We start from the raw sequence: 18,823 nt of genomic DNA on the forward strand, positions 1-18,823 counted from the left end.
TGGATGGCCCAGGCGGTCTCCTCCAACTCTGTGATTCTATGAGGGAGGGAAGGGAGAAGGAAGGGATGACAAAAGGGAAGGAAGGCAGGCAGGCAGGAAGGAGAAAGGGAACGAGGAAGGAAAGAGGGAAGGAAGGATTAAACGGTAAAAGGGAAGGGAGGAAGAAAGGAAGAGGGAAGGAAGGTAAGATGGAAGAAGAAGAAAAGGAAGGAGAAAGAGAAAGGAGGGAGGGAAGGAAGGGAGGAGGGAGGAAAGATGAAAGGAAAGGAAGGAGAAAGAAAGGAAAGAGGGAATGAAGGAAAGAGAGAGGAGGGAGGAAAGAGGGAAGGAAGGATGAAAGGGTAAAAGGGAAGGGAGGAAGAAAAGAAGAGGGAGGGAAGGAGAAGGTAAGATGGAAGGAAGAAGGAAGAAAAGGAAGGAGAAAGAGAAAGGAAGGAGGGAATAGAAGGAAGGAGATAATGAGGAAGGAAAGGTGGAAGGAAGGAAGGAGAAAGAAGGAAAGAGGGAGGAAAGAGGGAAGTAAGGATGAAATGGTATAAGGGAAGGAAGGGAGGAGGAAAGGAAGGAGGAGGAGGAAGGAAAGGTGGAAGGAAGAAAAAAGAAAAGGAAGGAGAAAGAGGAAGGAGGGAATGAAGGAAGGGGAAAGGGGGAAGGAGGGAGGAAAGAGGGAAGGAGGGATGAAAGGGTAAAAGGGAAGGGAGGAGGAAAGAAAGGGGGAAGGAAGAAGAAAAAAGGAAAAAAGAAAGGAAGGAGGGAGGGAAGAGAACGAAAGAGAAAAGGAAGGAGGAAAGATGAAAGGAAAGGAAAGGAAGGAAGGTAGCATAAAGGAAAGGGAGTGAAGGAAGGAAGGAGAAAGAGAAAGGAAGGAGTGAAGGAAGGAGAAAAGGAAGGGGGGGAGGAAAGATGAAAGGAAAGGAAGGTAGGAGAAAGGAAAGAGGGAATGAAGGAAGGAAAGAGAAAGGAAGGAGGGAGGGAAGAGGGAATGAAAGAAGGAAGGAGAAAGAAAGGAAGGAGGGAGGAAAGAGGGAATGAAAGAAGGAAGGAGAAAGAGAAAGGGAAGGAGGGAGGAATGAAAGACGGAAGGCACAACGAAAGAGTGGAAGGGAAGGAAGGAAGGAGAAAGGGAAGGAAGAAAGGGAGGGAGGGAGGGAAAGAGGAAGGAAAGAGAGAACGGAAGGATAGGATGGTGTGAGAGAAAAGAGCCCAGGAGGCTGCATCTGGGCCCCAGGCCTGGGTTTGCCCATATCTGCGTTAGACCCATAATTCCTCTTAATGTTTTGTGTTTGGCTAAAAGGGGCTCCTGTTCTTGCTCTGGGTTCTTGCTCTTTAACTTTCCCTTTGATCAGCCTGAACTGGTACCATCTTCCCATCTCTGTAAGCAACCCCGCTGTTCCATCATGCGTACATCTCTGGACCAAAAGGCCCTTTTCCTCATCACATATATGTTTCATCTAGAAGCAGAAACCAGGCTCTTGTTCTCAAAGCATCTTTATTAAATTTATATAAAAACACAATAATTAAAAAAAACCCCAAACATCCTAAAAAAAGAAAAGGAAATGCAAGTTCCTACTAGACCAGCCCGCCTCCCCGGAGAACACACGTGTTCCTCTCCCTGCCCTCTTTTTGCTCCACTTGAAATTGGGGACAGACGAGGAGGAACAGGTCGGTATTGCTAAACAGGTGTCCGGATGGGTTTGATTATCATAGCATTCCGAAAAGGAGTGTCTCCCCACTCTCGCAAGTAATTCTCCGCCAGAGCTGTGAAAGCGCCCCATCCCTCTTACGACCCAGCAGAGCCAGAGTCTCAATGGCAAACTCTCCAAAGAGGAAGGGAAGGCCGCCACGATGGAAAGGTCGCTGGACAGGTTCACTTCTTCTGCGGGGTGCTTAGTTTCTGCATTCCACGGATCTTATCTAGCAGGTCGGCCACAAAAACCTAGAAGATGGGAGGCATCACAAAAGAAGAGCATGACTACCAGGACCGATGTTATCGTACTACAAGAAACCCACCTTCAACTTCAGCTGTAGGTTCTTGTGGGTTTTTTTTGGGCTATAGGGCCATGTTCTAGAGGCATTTTCTCCTGACGTTTCGCCTGCATCTATGGCAAGCATCCTCAGAGGTAGTGAGGTCTGTTGGGTTTATATATCTGTGGAATGGCTGGGGTGGGGCAAAGAGCTCTTCTCTGCTGGAGCTTGGTGTGAATGTTTCAACTGACCACCTTCATTAGTATTTGAAGGCCTGGCTGAGCCTGGGAAAATCTGATGTTGAGAGGTGTTAAGATGTGCCTGGTTGTTTCCTCTCTGCTGTTTTTGAGTTTTTTAATTCATTGAAATCCACAAGCATGTGGACAATTTCAACAGAAAGGAAGAGACCATGAAAATGAACAAAATCTGGCTACCAGTATTAAAAAAAACTCTAAAATTACAACAGCAAAACAGCAGAGAGGAAACAACCAGGCACATCTTAACACCTCTCAACAAAAGATTTTCCCAGGCTCAGCCAGACCTTCAAATGCTAATGAAGGTGGTCAGTTGAAACATTCACACCTCGCTCCACCAGAGAAGAGCTCTTTGCCCCACCCCAACCATTCCACAGATATATAAACCCATCGTCCTATTTCCAACAGACCTCACTACCTCTGAGGATGCTTGCCATAGATGCAGGCGAAACGTCAGGAGAAATGCCTCTAGAACATGGCCCTATAGCCCGAAAAAACCCACAAGAACCTAGTGAGTCCAGCCATGAAAGCCTTCGACAGCTTTCAGCTGTGTCTGCAGCAAGGTCAATGCAGAATTAGCATACAAAACCTGCTACCATATCATATCCCCCGGTAAATACAGCACGAGGGCTTCACTTTCACAAACAAGACAGTGTTTCTAAACCTTCCCAATGCCCTTAATACAGTTCCTCGTGTTGTGGTGACCCTCACCATAAAATTATTTTCGTAGCTACTTCATAACTGTAATTTTGCTACTGTTATTTAACCTCAGCAGACTGAAAGCCAAAACCAAGGTTAGAACAACATCTATTATAGAACTCCCGTATGCTGATGACAACGTCATCTGTGCACATTCAGAAGACCTACAAGCCACTCTAAACATCGTATTGTCGAAGGCTTTCATGACTGGAATCACTAGGTTCTTGTGGGTTTTTTCGGGCTATAGGGCCATGTTCTAGAGGCATTTCTCCTGACGTTTCGCCTGCATCTATGGCAAGCATCCTCAGAGGTAGTGAGGTCTGTTGGAATTAGGACAATGGGTTTATACTATCTGTGGAATGGCTGGGGTGGGGCAAAGAGCTCTTCTCTGCTGAAGCTAGGTGTGAATGTTTCAACTGACCACCACCTTCATTAGCATTTGAAGGCCTGGCTGAGCCTGGGAAAATCTTACGTTGAGAGGTGTTAAGATGTGCCTGGTTGTTTCCTCTCTGCTGTTTTGCTGTTGTAATTTTAGAGTTTTTTAATTCATTGAAATCCACAAGCATGTGGACAGTTTCAACAGAAAGGAAGAGACCATGAAAATGAACAAAATCTGGCTACCAGTATTAAAAAAACTCTAAAATTACAACAGCAGAGAGGAAACAACCAGGCACATCTTAACACCTCTCAACATAAGATTTTCCCAGGCTCAGCCAGGCCTTCAAATGCTAATGAAGGTGGTCAGTTGAAATATTCACACCTAGCTCCAGCAGAGAAGAGCTCTTTGCCCCACCCCAGCCATTCCACAGATATATAAACCCATTGTCCTAATTCCAACAGACCTCACTACCTCTGAGGATGCTTGCCATAGATGCAGGCGAAACGCCAGGAGAAATGCCTCTAGAACATGGCCCTATAGCCCGAAACAACCCACAAGAACCTAGTGATTCCAGCCATGAAAGCCTTCGACAATACAACTTCAGCTGTGTCTGCAGCAAGGTCAATGCAGAATTAGCATACAAAACTTACTACCATATCATATCCCCCAGTAAATACAGCACGAGGGCTTCATTTCCGCAAACAAGACAGTGTTTCTAAATCTTCCCAACTCTGAGACCCCTTAATACAGTTCCTCGTGTTGTGGTGACTCTCATCATGAAATTATTTCCGTAGCTACTTCATAACTGTAGTTTTGCTACTGTTATTTAACCTCAGCACACTGAAAGCCAAAACTAAGGTTAGAACAACATCTATTATAGAACTCCCGTATGCTGATGACAACGTCATCTGTGCACATTCAGAAGACCTACAAGCCACTCTAAACATCGTATTGTCGAAGGCTTTCATGGCTGGAATCACTAGGTTCGTGTAGTTTTTTTTCGGGCTATAGGGCCATGTTCTAGAGGTATTTCTCCTGATGTTTCGCCTGCATCTATGGCAAGCATCCTCAGAGGTAGTGAGGTCTGTTGGAATTAGGACAATGGGTTTATATATCTGTGGAATGGCTGGGGTGGGGCAAAGAGCTTTTCTCTGCTGGAGCTAGGTGTGAATGTTTGAACTGACCACCTTCATTAGCATTTGAAGGCCTGGCTGAGCCTGGGAAAATCTTATGTTGAGAGGTGTTAAGATGTGCCTGGTTGTTTCCTCTCTGCTGTTTTGCTGTTGTAATTTTAGAGTTTTTTTAATTGATTGAAATCCACAAGCATGTGGACAATTTCAACAGAAAGGAAGAGACCATGAAAATGAACAAAATCTGGCTACCAGTATTAAAAAACTAAAATTACAACAGCAAAACAGCAGAGAGGAAACAACCAGGCACATCTTAACACCTCTCAACAGGGGATTTTCCCAGGCTCAGCCAGGCCTTCGAATGCTAATTTCTAAACCTTCTAAACCTTCCCAACGCCGGGACCCCTTAATACAGTTCCTAGTGTTATGGTGACCCTCACCATGAAATTATTTTCGTAACTACTTCATAACTGTAATTTTGCTACTCAGCAGACTGAAAGCCAAAACCAAGGTTAGAACAACATCTATTATAGAACTCCCGTATGCTGATGACAACGTCATCTGTGCACATTCAGAAGAAAACCTACAAGCCACTCTAAACATCTTCACAGAAGTGTACAAGAAGCTCGGCCTGTCATTAAACATCGAAAAAACCAAAGTGCTGTTTTAGCAGTCACCAGCCAATCCCTCTCCAATGCCAGAAATACAGCTTAATGGTGTAACATTAAGCAGCTGAGGGGGAAAAGGAAGGGGCCTGAGGCTGCTAGGAATTATGGGACTTGAAGTCCAAGACATCCGATGGCCCAAAGTTTGCAAACTCCTGGTTGCTCTGCAGGCACTGGGTCGGAAAGGGCATTTGAACCTGCTTTGCCATGTGAATAAAGAGGGAGATACTCACCTCTGTGGGTTTGTAACAGTCGACGAGCAGTTCCTGTTTGGGGGAAAAAACGGGGGGGGGGGGGGGGGGACACAAAAAATTAGTCTCTGCCAGGTCTTGTTGTTGTTGTTCATTCGTTCAGTCGTCTCCGACTCTTCGTGACCTCATGGACCAGCCCACGCCAGAGCTCCCTGTCGGCCGTCACCACCCCCAGCTCCTTCAAGGTCAGGTCTTGTTCCCTCTCAATCATATTTTGAAGCTTCCATTAAATCCCAATGATCATATCCCAATGTGGCAGCTTGGTATTTTGTGGCCGAGCAAATGGCATAATCTATATCTATATAAATCAAAATGTAATGTTCGTTTGTGGGATTAACATAACTCCAAAACCACTGGACGAATTGACACCAAAATTGGACACAAGACACCTATCAGGCCAACAAGTGACCATCACTCATAAAATAATGGAAAACACAACAGAAGAGACTTAAAAAGCCAAAAAAATAAAAATACATTACAATGCATGCACAAAACCACATATATATGCAAACACACATATATACATATATACACATATATATACAGCAGATATACACAGTCTGGGTCATAGCAACGCTTGGCAGGGGATGGCTAGTATATATATATATATATATAAAAACACTGGAAAACATAGCAGAAGAGACTTAAAAAGCCAAAAAAACCCCGACATTACAACACATGCGCAAAACCACATATGTATGTCAGAGTGCAACAGAAGCTTTGAAGCTTAGAAGAATGGACACTTTGAGACTTCAGTAAAAGCAAACGTATAGCTTTACTGAGTAGAGCAAATATACAGCACACACTCGCATTGACACCCAAGCAAAAAGAACAGAAACAAGACAAAAGCACCGAAGTAAGAAGGAGGAATGAAATCTTATCTCTGGATCCTCCCTACGTTCCAGGCACACTCAGGGTCACAACTTCACAGTTCATTAGAGGCTTGACTGATTAACCCTTTCAGAGTCAATACACTCTCTGCTAATGCGATCAGGTTACATTCACAGGCATTGCACAAAATTACATTTAAACATTCACATTACACTAATCTTACATTAACAATATAGACATATACACACAAAACACATATACACAGACTGGGCCACAGCAACGCAGGTGCCTAATTTCTCTACTCACAGTTCATAGCTGTTTTCAAACTGCTTAGGCAGACAGTAAGCTGGGCTGAAAGTCGGGTGTTCACTCTGACCCGGGCTTCAAACTGTCAACCCTCCCAATTGGTAAGCTCTATTGGTGCTGGTGATTAACCAGCTGTGCTAAAGCCCGGCCCCTTCTCGCACCTTTCTCCATTTTAAGTAAGAGGTCAGCTAGGTACGTTGTCTCAAGCTTCCATCACCCTACTGCCTCCAGGCAATGTGTCAACCCAGGGCCCGGCCCTTCCAGACAGACCCTTGATCCCAAGTTTTATGTTTATCCCAGATTATCTGGCAGTACGGACTGATATAATCCTGGGATATAGGGTCGGTCTGGAAGAGCCCCCAGACTCAAAGTGGATGGGATACAGCTCTTGCTAAAAAGGGACTTTCCCCCATTCATAGCCCTGTTTCATTGGCTCTTACCTTCACCCTGGCGCTCCGAGACTCGTCGCTTTCCATGTCCAGGAGTTCGTCAACATCTATTTCTAATTCGGGTATCTCTTCTTCCTGTAAAGAACAAAGAAGGTGAGAGAAAGACTCAAATTCCTGTTTCAAAAGTAAAAAAGAGACTTGGACTTCGAATCCCGTATTAGGAGAAAGATGCAGTGGAATGAATTAAAACAATTGATTTTGTTATTTGGGAGTTGTAGTTGCTGGGATGTATAGTTCACCTACAATCAAAGAGCATTCTGAACTCCACCAATGATGGAATTGAACCTAACATGGCACACAGGACTCCCATGACCCACAGAAAACACTAGAAGGGTTTGGTGGGCGTTGACCTTGAGTTTGGGAGTTGTAGTTCACCTACATCCAGAGAGCACTGTGGACTCAAACAATGATGTGACTGGACCAAACTTGGCACAAATATTCCATATGCCCAAATATGAACACAGATGGAGTTTGGGGGAAATAGACCTTGACATTTGGGAGTTGTAGTAACTGGGATTTATAGTTTGGTGGGTAATGACCTTGAGCTTTGGAGTTGTAGTTCACCTACAACCAGAGAGCACTGGGTGAGACAACTGTGAGATGCTGATTGCGGAAACAGAGTGTCGATTTCTGTGACGGCTTCAGAAAACCTGTTCATCGTTGGCAAAAATGTATCCAATTGTCTGGTGATTATGTGGAAAAGTGAATAGTGGTAGTATAACCTGGCTTGTATAACAGAGACTTGATTGGATGAGGGGAGAGGGGTGAATCTCTCCCAGCTCTGTTCACCAGGTTACTCTGTGCAGCACCAACCAAGATCAGGAGGGCGGGGAGGCAGAGTCGTGGTGGTCTATAAGGATTCTATCTCCCTGATTAGGTACCCCATCCCATAGTCAACCTCCTTTGAGTGTGTCGGCATTAGAATAGGTGACCGGGACAGGACAGGGATTCTGCTAGTGTACCGACCACCCCGCTGCACTACAGTCTCCCTACCTGAGTTAGCAGGGGTGGGCTGGGACCTGGCATTGGAGTCTCAACGACTTCTAGTGCTGGGAGACTTCAATGTACACACTGAGACCTCCCTGTCAGGTGCGGCTCAGGACTTCATGGCCGCCATGGCAACCATGGGCCTGTCCCAATTAGTATCTGGTCCCACCCACAGTGACGGGCACACATTGGATTTGGTTTTCTGTCAGGAATGGGAAGAAGGTGGTGGAGTGGAGGAGCTGACCATCGCTCCATTGCCATGGACCGACCACCACCTGATCAGGTTTAGACTTACCGTGCCCCTTAGCTTCCGCAGGGGTGGTGGACCCACTAAAATGGTCCGCCCCAGGAGATTTATGGATCCTAATGGATTCCTGATAGCTCTTGGGGATTTTCCCGCCTCCTTGGCAAGTGACTCTGTCAATGCTTTGGTCTCTCGCTGGGACAGTGAGATGACCAGGGCAATTGATACAATCGCTCCAGAGCGCCCCCTCTCGAGTAACCGATCTAAACCTGCTCCTTGGTTTACTGAGGAGTTGGCAGCGATGAAGCGAAAGAAGAGGAGGCTAGAGTGCGTGTGACACCGAAGACCCTCCAAATCAGCCCAAACACATCTGGATACCTTTCTAAGGTCCTATGACGTGGCAATAAAGGCGGCACAGAAATAATTTATTTCTCCTAATATTGCATCTGCAAAGAACCATCCGGCTGAACTATTCCGAGTTGTCAGAGGACTGTTAAACCCTCCGAAGAGCGAGATCCCTGATGACTCGGTAGCTCGCTGTTGGTTCTGCTGGGCCTCTCATCGGCCTTCAATACCATTAATCACGGTATCCTTCTGGGACGCCTCGTAGACATGGGACTTGGGGGTACTGCTTTGCAGTGGCTCCAGTCCTTTCTCTAGGAACGGTCCCAGAAGGTGTTACTGGGTGACACCTGTTCGACCCCACAACCATTGTTGTGTGGAGTCCCACAGGGTTCAATTCTGTTCTTGATGTTGTTTAACATCTACATGAAGCTGCTGGGGGAGATCATCCAGAGTTTCGGAATGAGATGTTATCTCTATGCAGATGATGTCCAAATCTGTCACTCCTTCTCATCTATCACCAAGGAAGCTGTCCAGACTCTGAATTGGTGCTTGTCTGCTGTGTCAGACTGGATGAGAGCTAACAAATTGAAACTAAATCCAGACAAGACAGGTCAGTCGCAAGGCCCAACAGGGCATGGGGTTACAGCCTGTGTTAGACGGGGTTACACTCCTCCTGAAGACGCAGGTTCTCAGCTTGGGAGTGATCCTGGACTCATCCCTGAGCTTGGAACCCCAGGTCTCAGTGGTGGCTGGGAGAGCTTTTGCACAATTAAAACTTGTGCGCCAGCTGCACCCGTACCTTTGGAAGTCTGATCTGGCCACAGTGGTCCACGCTCTTGTTACATCCTGAATAGATTACTGCAACATGTTCTACATGGGGTTGCCTTTGAAGACTGTTCGGAAACCTCAACCAGTCCAACGGGCAGCAGCTAGACTTCTCACTGGAGCATCATACAGACAGCATACCACCCCTCTGTTATGTCAGCTCCACTGGCTGCCTATTCAGTTCCGAGCACAATTCAAAGTTCTGGTCTTGACCTATAAAACCCTATACGGCACTGGCCCAGCATACCTGTCTGAACATATCTCCTTCTACGTCCTGCCTAGGAATTTAAGATCTTCTGGAGGAGCCCTGCTCTTGGCCCCGCCCTTGTCACAGATGAAATCGACAGGGATGAGGGACAGGGCCTTCTCAGTGGTGGCCCCCCGCCTGTGGAATTCACTCCCTGGGAAAATTAGATCATCGCCATCCCTCCTCTCTTTCAGAGGGAAATTAAAAACATGGATATGGGACCAGGCCTTTGGGTAATCTGGCAGACAAACAAAGGACAATTGACGACTAAAGCTTTGGAAGCGGACTATGATAAGCGGAATTAATTTATTAATTACGGACTTGGCGAAACGATGGCCACCAGGCTGGCTTTTTATTGTATTAGTGTAATGTTTTAACTGTTTATAATTATTGTTACTATGTATTTCTCATGCCAGTAAGGTAATGCTCAAGATCCTGCAAGGAAGACTCCAGGAAGACATGGAGCGAGAGTTGCCAGACGTTCAAGCTGGGTTTAGAAAAGGCAGAGGAACGAGAGACCAGATTGCCAATATCCGGATGCTGGATAATGGAGAAAGGCAGGGAGTTTCAGAAAAACATCTACTTCTGCTTCATTGACTATTCTAAAGCCTTTGACTGTGTGGATCATAATAAACTGTGGCAAGTTCTTGGTGGGATGGGCACACCAAGCCCCCTTCCCTCTCTCCTGAGGAATCTGTACAAGGACCAAGGAGCAACAGTAAGAACTGACCACGGAACAACAGACTGGTTCAAGATTGGGAAAGGCGTACGGCAAGGCTGCATCCTCTCACCCAACCTTTTTAACGTGTACGCAGAACACATCATGCGAGGATGTGCGGGGCTTGACGAATGCAAAGCTGGGGTGAAAATTGCTGGAAGAAACATTCACAACCTCAGATATGCAGATGACACCACTCTGATGGCCGAAAGCGAGGAGGAGCTGAGGAGCCTTCTAATCAAGGTGAAAGAAGAAAGCGCAAAAGCCGGGTTGCAGCTAAACGTCAAAAAAACCAAGATTATGGCAACAAGAATGATTGACAACTGGAAAATAGAGGGAGAAAATGTGGAGGCCGTGACAGACTTTGTATTTCTAGGTGCAAAGATGACTGCAGATGCAGACTGTGGCCAGGAAATCAGGAGACGCTTCCTTCTTGGGAGGAGAGCAATGTCCAGTTTCGACAAAATAGTGAAGAGTAGAGACATCAGACTGGCAACAAAGATCCATTGCCTAGTCAAAGCCATGGTATTCCCTGTAGTCACCTACGGATGTGAGAGCTGGACCTTAGGGAAGGCTGAGCGGAGGAAGATGGATGCTTTTGAACTGTGGTGTTGGAGGAAAGTTCTGAGAGTGCCTTGGACTGCGAGAAGATCCAACCAGGCCATCCTCCAGGAAATAAAGCCCGACTGCTCACTGGAGGGAAGGAGACTAGAGACAAAGTTGAAGTCCTTTGGCCACATCATGAGGAGACAGCAAAGCCTAGAGAAGACAATTATGCTGGGGAAAGTGGAAGGTAAAAGGAAGAGGGACCGACCAAGGGCAAGATGGATGGATGGCATCCTTGAAGCGACTGGACTGACCTTGAAGGAGCTGGGGGTGGTGACGGCCGACAGAGAGCTCTGGCGTGGGCTGATCCATGAGGTCACGAAGAGTCAGAGACGACTGAACGAATGAACAACAACAACATCTGGAATATTGTGTCCAATTCTGGGCACCACAATTCAAGAGAGATATTGACAAGCTGGAATGTGTCCAGAGGAGGGCGACTAAAATGATCAGGGGTCTGGAGAACAAGCCCTATGAGGAGCGGCTTAGGGAACTGGGCATGTTTAGCCTGAAGAAGAGAAGGCTGAGAGGAGATATGATAGCCATGTATAAATATGTGAGAGGAAGCCACAGGGAGGAGGGAGCAAGCTTGTTTTCTGCTTCCCTGGAGAATAGGACGCGAACCAATGGCTTCAAACTCCAAGAGAGGAGATTCCATCTGAACATGAGGAAGAACTTCCTGACTGTGAGAGCCATTCAGCAGTGGAACTCTCTGCCCCGGAGTGTGGTGGAGGCTCCTTCTTTGGAAGCTTTTAAGCAGAGGCTGGATGGCCATCTGTCAGGGGTGATTTGAATGCAATATTCCTGCTTCTTAGCAGAATGGGGTTGGACTGGATGGCCCATGAGGTCTCTTCCAACTCTTTGATTCTATGATTCTATGAACAACATTTTATTGTGTTGAATTGTAGGCATCAAACATATGCCAGTTGGAAGTCGCCCTGAGCCCCCCCTTAGGGGGTTGAGAAGGGTGGAGTAGAAGTACCCGAAATAAATAAATAAAAATAGTTAAAGAGCACATTCTAAGGATTATTGTGCGTTTCATTTATTAAAATATTCCCATCCAAACCCAAGTGACGAAGGTGGAGGCATTACTTTTCATTCAACCCTCGTATATTATGGAAAACCTTATGATTTTGCAAAAAGACTGAACAAATATCAACCAATACCAAGCTGATGCATCACCAAAAGCAACCTCCTCGTGGCCAGTATAAGCCCTGATCTCGCACTGCGCATGCTGGGAATTGGCCTGACCCGCATCCCCCGCCGGCCTCCATTGAGCTCTTTCTCACAATTGAGAAACAAGGAAAGCCATTGAAGGCTATTAAGCCGCAGAGGTATGTTTCCAGCGGCGGAATGGGGACAAAGGTAACCAGGTCACCCGCCCCCTCCCTTCCCAAGGTTGGCATTTATGACTTCCCTGGCTAATAGTCAACCACGGTGCGTTTGGAAAGAGGAGAGGCGGCTTTAGCAAACCCTCGCTAAGCCTTTTGGCAGCCTTGACCAGCTACTACCGTTCTATTAGCCAGCTCCGAGACGAGGCCCATATGGCCGGCTAAATCCCCCCACCAGTCCCACTATTTGGGGGCCGACGTGCCGGCTGCCAGATGGCATTGGCTGGCTACAAGGCCGGGGACGCCATGAGACAGACGGAAAGGTGATACTGCCAGTACGAAACAAAAATAGACTCGAGCCTTGGGTTCAAATGCTGCCTCGGATGCAGATTCACTTCAATGTTTCTCAACCTGGGGGGTCAGGACCCCTGGGGGGGGGGGGTGTCGCAAGGGAGTGTCAGAACGGTTGCCAAAGAACATTAGAAAAAAGAGTAATTGACTAATAATAATTATTATTAATTATTATTATTTAATATTAAAGAAATATTAAAGAAAAAGAAAACCAAGATGGCAAAATGGTTGTCTGCTGAGACACTGGAAGTAGCCCAAGAAAGGAGGAAAGCAAAAGGAAACAGTGAAAAGGGGAGATATGCCCAGTTAAATGCGCAATTCCAGAGGTTAGCCAGAAGAGATAAGGAACTATTTTTAAATAAGCAATGCATGGAAGTGGAAGAAGACAACAGAATAGGAAGGACAAGAGACCTCTTCCAGAAAATTAGAAACATTGGAGGTAAATTTCAGGCAAAAATTGGTATGATAAGAAACAAAGATGGCAGGGACCTAACAGAAGCTGAAGAGATCAAGAGAAGGTGGCGAGACTATACAGAAGATCTGTATAGGAAGGATAATAATATTGAGGAGAGTTTTGATGGTGTGATGAATGAATTAGAACCAGACATCCTGAGGAGTGAGGTTGAATGGGCCTTAAGAAGCATTGCTAACAACAAGGCAGCAGGAGACAACGGGATCTTAAAATCTTAAAAGATGATGCTGTCAAGGTGATGCATGCCATATGCCAGCAAATATGGAAAACACAAGAATGGCCATCAGACTGGAAAAAATCGACTTATATCCCCATACCAAAAAAGGGAAATGCGAAAGACTGCTCAAATTTCCGTACAGTGGTCCTTATTTCTCATGCCAGGAAGGTAATGCTCAAGATCCTGCAAGGAAGACTCCAGCAATACATGGAGCGAGAGTTTTTATTTTATTTTATTTTTTATTTATTGGTATGCTTGTATACCGCGATATCTCAGCCCGTACGGCGACTCATCGCGGTTTACAACATGTTAAAATATACAATGTTAAAATATACAATTCACTAAGCATAGAAAACTAAAATTTTAAGAATACATACAAAAAACATACACAGTATTGGGCCACCAATACAGATCGGGACATCTCATAGTTAAAATCATCATCCAATTCGTTGTCTTGATTGCTAATCCATGGTCAGATGAAACATCACGATGAAAATCAATTGAAGACTTGCTCAAACATCCAAGTTTTTAGGTTTTTCCTAAATGCCATTAGCGAGGTGGCTGATCTTAATTCAGTAGGGAGGGCATTCCAAAGCCGGGGGGCCACCGCAGAAAAGGCCCTGTCTCTCGTTCCCACGAGCCGCACCTGTGAAGCAGGTGGGATAGAGAGAAGGGCTTCTCCTGAAGATCTAAGGGTCCTGGTGGGCTGATAGGCCGAGATACGTTCGGATAGGTATGTAGGGCCAGAACCGTTTAGGGCTTTAAAGGTCAAAACCAGCACTTTGAATTGGGCTCGGTAGCTAATCGGTAGCCAGTGAAGCTGGTACAGCAGAGGAGTTGCCAGATGTTCAAGCTGGGTTTAGGAAAGGCACAGGAACGAGAGACCAGATTGCCAACATCCGAATGCTGGAGAATGGAGAAAGGCAGGGAGTTTCAGAAAAACATCTATTTCTACTTCATTGACTACTCTAAAGCCTTTGACTGTGTGGATCATAATAAATGGTGGCAAGTTCTTGGTGGGATGGGCATCCCAAGCCCCCTTCCCTCTCTCCTGAGGAATCTGTACAAGGACCAAGTTGCAACAGGCAGAACTGACCACGGAACAACAGACGGGTTCAAGATTGGGAAAGGCGTACGGCAAGGCTGCATCCTCTCACCCAACCTTTTTAACGTGTATGCAGAACACATCATGCGTGGATGTGCGGGGCTTGAGGAATGCAAAGCTGGGGTGAAAATTGAAGAAACATTAACAACCTCAGATATGCAGATGACACCACTCTGATGGCCGAAAGCGAGGAGGAGCTGAGGAGCCTTCTAATCAAGGTGAAAGAAGAAAGCGCAAAAGCCGGGTTGCAGCTAAACGTCAAAAAAACCAAGATTATGGCAACAAGAATGACTGACAACTGGAAAATAGAGGGAGAAAATGTGGAGGCCGCGACAGACTTTGTATTTCTAGGTGCAAAGATGACTGCAGATGCAGACTGTGGCCAGGAAATCAGAAGACGCTTCCTTCTTGGGAGGAGATCAATGTCCAGTCTCGATAAAATAGTAAAGAGTAGAGACATCAGACTGGCAACAAACCCCTCCAGTATTTTCTGTTGGTCACGAGAGTTCTGTGTGCCAAGCTGGGTTCAATTTCATCATTGCTGGAGTTCATAATGCTTTCTGACTGTAGGTGAACTAAGCCTTAGCATTGAACGGCTGTGTTGTTAGAGTGTGAAGTATGGAACCCTGCGCAGACGGTTGGTCAATGCGACATAAGCAACGTATGCGGCAGGTACTGGCTTGTTCAGTAGACTCTCCTCTACAGTTCCATTTTGGCGGGAAGCCTTAGCATCGAACGGTTGTGTTGTTAAAATGCGAAGTACCACTCCAGCAAGAAGGTGACGGTGCTCCAAGCAGTCATGCTGGCCACATGACCTTGGAGGCGTCTATGGACAACGCCAGCTCTTCGGCTTAGAAATGGAGATGAGCACCAGCCCCCAGAGTTGGACTCAACAAAACTTTAACATTTCTTAAACATTGTCTGGCTATTTTTCCCAACTAGAATAGATCCGCTGAAACACTTGGCATTTGGTGAGTCAAACCTTATAAGGGTTGAATGAAAAGTAATGCCTTCACCTTCGTAACTCCTCAACAGATGGCAGTACTGGTATGCGGCAGGTACTGGCTTGTTCAGTAGACTCTCCTCTACAGTTCCATTTTGGCGGGAAGCCTTAGCATTGAACGGTTGTGTTGTTAAAGTGCAAAGTATGGAACCCTGCGCAGACGGTCGGTCAATGCGACTTAAGCACCGTATGCGGCAGGTACTGGCTTGTTCAGTACTCTCCTCTACAGTTCCATTTTGGTGGGGAGCCTTAGCATCGAACGTTTGTGTTGTTAGAGTGCGAAGTATGGAACCCTGTGCAGACGGTTGGTCAATGTGACTTAAGCAACGTATGCGGCATGTACTGGCTTGTTCAGTACTCTCCTCTACAGTTCCATTTTGGCGGGAAGCCTTAGCATTGAACGGTTGTGTTGTTAAAGTGCAAAGTATGGAACTCGGCGTAGATGGTAGGTCAATGCGACTTAAGCACCGTATGCGGCAGTGACTGGCTTGTTCAGTAGACTCTCCTCTACAGTTCCATTCTGGCAAGAAGCCTTAGCATTGAACGGTTGTGTTGTTAAAGTCCGAAATATGGAACCCTGCGCAGATGGTCAGTCAATGCGACTTAGGCACCATATGCGGCAGGTACTGGCTTGTTCAGTAGACTCTCCTCTACAGTTCCATTTTGGCGGGAAGCCTTAGCATCGAACGGTTGTGTTGTTAAAGTGCAAAGTATGGAACCCGGCGTAGATGGTAAGTCAATGCGACTTAAGCAACATGCAGTGAATAAGTGAAAAGGAAAGCACTTGAGAGGCTATTAGGAATTGTGCAAGTTGAAGTCCAAAACACCTGGAGGGACAAAGTTTGCCCATGCCTGGTGTACACCCATATAATGCAGATTATATAATGTAAATAAACTGGTCATATTAATGAGAAACACTGCACTAAAGGGACGCCCGGTGCCAGAGTTCCTTCTCTATAGACAGACTTTCGGCAAGGATGGAAAAAAACCCGTAACCGGCTTTCCCTCCCTGTTTGTAACCTAATCCCATTAGGTCTTAAGTGTTAGGCAATGAGACTCTTACAGGGTTAAGAAGCACACAGGGAGAGGGAGGAAAAAGCCACAGCCATCCAGTCAGCTGCTCTTCTCCAGCGACAGCTGCACCCGCAGCCGGAGGCCATTCTTCCCAGTCCAAAGGGGAGCGAGACTTCCCCGGATACAATACACCGCGCTGGAGATAATATTCCAGACCAGAAGAAAGAAAAGGGAGGACTGGAGAGCGGGAGGAAGGGGGACATTCGGAATGGGGGGTTCTCCAAGCATTGTTTCTCAACATTCAAACATTCTGCAGAGGGTTCCATACTTTGCACTTTAACAACACAACCATTCAATGTTAAGCCTTCCCACCAAAATGGAACTGTAGAGGAGAGTCTACTGAACAAACCAGTACCTGCCGCATACATTGCTTAAGTCGCATTGACCGACCGTCTATGCAGGGTTCCATACTTTGCACTTTAACAACACAACCGTTCAATACTAAGGCTTCCCAACAAAATAGAACTGTAGAGGAGAGTCTACTGAACAAGCCAGTACCTGTCGCATATGTTGTTTAAGTCGCATTGACCGACCATCTGTGCAGGGTTCCATAATTCACACTTTAACAACACAACCGTCCAATGCTAAGAATTCCCGCCAAAATGGAACTGTAGAGGAGAGTCTACTGAACAAGCCAGTACCTGCCGCATACATTGCTTAAGTCGCATTGACTGACCGTCTGTGCAGGGTTCCATACTTTGCACTTTAACAACACAACCGTTCAATGCTAAGGCTTCCTGCCAAAGTGGAACTGTAGAGGAGAGGCTACTGAACAAGCCAGTACCTGTCGCATACGTTACTTAAGTCGCATTGACCTACCGTCTGTGCAGGGTTCCATACTTTGCACTTTAACAACATAACCGTTCAATGCTAAGTCTTCCCACCAAAATGGAACTGTAAAGGAGAGTCTACTGTCAAGCCAGTAACTGCCGCATACGTTGCTTAAGTTGCATTGACTGACCGTCTGTGCAAAGTTCCATACTTCACACTTTAACAACACAACCTTGCTTAAGTCGCATTGACTGACCATCTGTGCAGGGTTCCATACTTCGCATGTTAACAACACAACCATTCAATGTTAAGGCTTCCCACCAAAATGGAACTGTAGAGGAGAGTCTACTCAACAAGCCAGTACCTGTCGCATACATTGCTTAAGTCGAAATGACCGACCGTCTGTGCAGGGTTCCATACTTTGCACTTTAACAACATAAGCGTTCAATGCTAAGTCTTCCCACCAAAATGGAACTGTAAAGGAGAGTCTACTGAACAAGCCAGTACCTGTCGCATACGTTGCTTAAGTCGCATTGACCGACCGTCTGTGCAGGGTTCCATACTTTGCACTTTAACAACAACAATAATAATCTTTATTTGTACCCCGCAGGAAGAACCCCAAGATTCCTCAGGAATCCCTCTGGATCCATCAGTCCCCTGTGGCGGACCATCTTAATTTTCCTCTACCCCTGCGGAGGTTAGGGGTCGCAGAAAGTCTAAAACTGATCAGATAATGGTCAGACCATGACAAAGGAAGGATGTTTTGTTCTTCCACTCTGACTATTCCACTGTCCGCCACAAAAACTCAGTCGAGTATATGTACAGCCTGATGGGTGGGTCCAGATATAATTTGTGAGAGCCCCATGGTCGTCATGGCGGCCATGAAGTCCAAGAGGTCTCAGCATGGATGTTAAAATCTCCCAACACAACCAAGTGCTGGGAGACCAAGGCCGAATTGGAGACCACATCTGCTAGCTCAGGCAGGGAGACTGCTGAGTCGCGGGGTGGGCGGTACACCAGCAGAAACCCCAAGCTGTCACGGTTCCCCACCATTCAATGCCAAGGCTTACCGCCAAAATGGAACTGTAGAGGAAAGTCTACTGAACAAGCCAGTACCTGCCACATACCAGTACTGCCATCTGTTGAGGAGTTACGAACGTGGAGGCATTACTTTTCATTCAACCCTCATATATAATTCAGATCACTTACTGTATGTATATGTGTGCATTGGTATGCAGCTTTCCTTAACTCTGTGTTGTGGGAGGGGCTGCACATCATGTGATCAGATCTGGGACTATTCAGGACTCAGACTCCATTTTAGAAACAGTATGGTTTCCTAATGCCGCGACCCCTTAATACAGTTCCTCATGTTGTGGTGACCCCCAACCATAATATTTTTCGTTGCTACTTCATAACTCTAATTTTGCTACTGTTATGAATCGTAATGTAAATATTAGACACGAAGGATATATTTTCATTCACTAGACCAAATTTGGCTTGTACTTGCTGGGATTTATAGTTCACCTATAATACAGAGAGCATTCTGAACTCCACCAAAGATGGAAATGAACCAAACTTGACCCACAGAACTCCCACGA

The 18,823-nt window shown here is 46.2% G+C and overlaps 1 protein-coding gene across 1 annotated transcript in view; it reads right to left on the reverse strand.

The window, feature by feature from the left end:
• Window positions 1-1,470: 1,470 nt before the first annotated feature.
• The window catches only part of PPP1R14B (protein phosphatase 1 regulatory inhibitor subunit 14B), a 24,881-nt gene continuing 7,528 nt past the window's right edge, over window positions 1,471-18,823 (reverse strand). Inside the window, exons 2-4 of the mRNA XM_067472481.1 lie at window positions 6,921-7,004; window positions 5,326-5,358; window positions 1,471-1,936 (exon numbers count right to left, since the gene is read on the reverse strand). Of these exons, the coding sequence (XP_067328582.1) occupies window positions 1,868-1,936; window positions 5,326-5,358; window positions 6,921-7,004 (186 nt within the window). The 3' untranslated portion in view covers window positions 1,471-1,867. The remainder of the gene's footprint in view (window positions 1,937-5,325; window positions 5,359-6,920; window positions 7,005-18,823) is intronic.

The sequence above is a fragment of the Anolis sagrei genome, chromosome 12 (genome assembly GCF_037176765.1).
Source record: "Anolis sagrei isolate rAnoSag1 chromosome 12, rAnoSag1.mat, whole genome shotgun sequence".
NCBI classification, from domain to species: Eukaryota; Metazoa; Chordata; class Lepidosauria; order Squamata; family Dactyloidae; genus Anolis; species Anolis sagrei.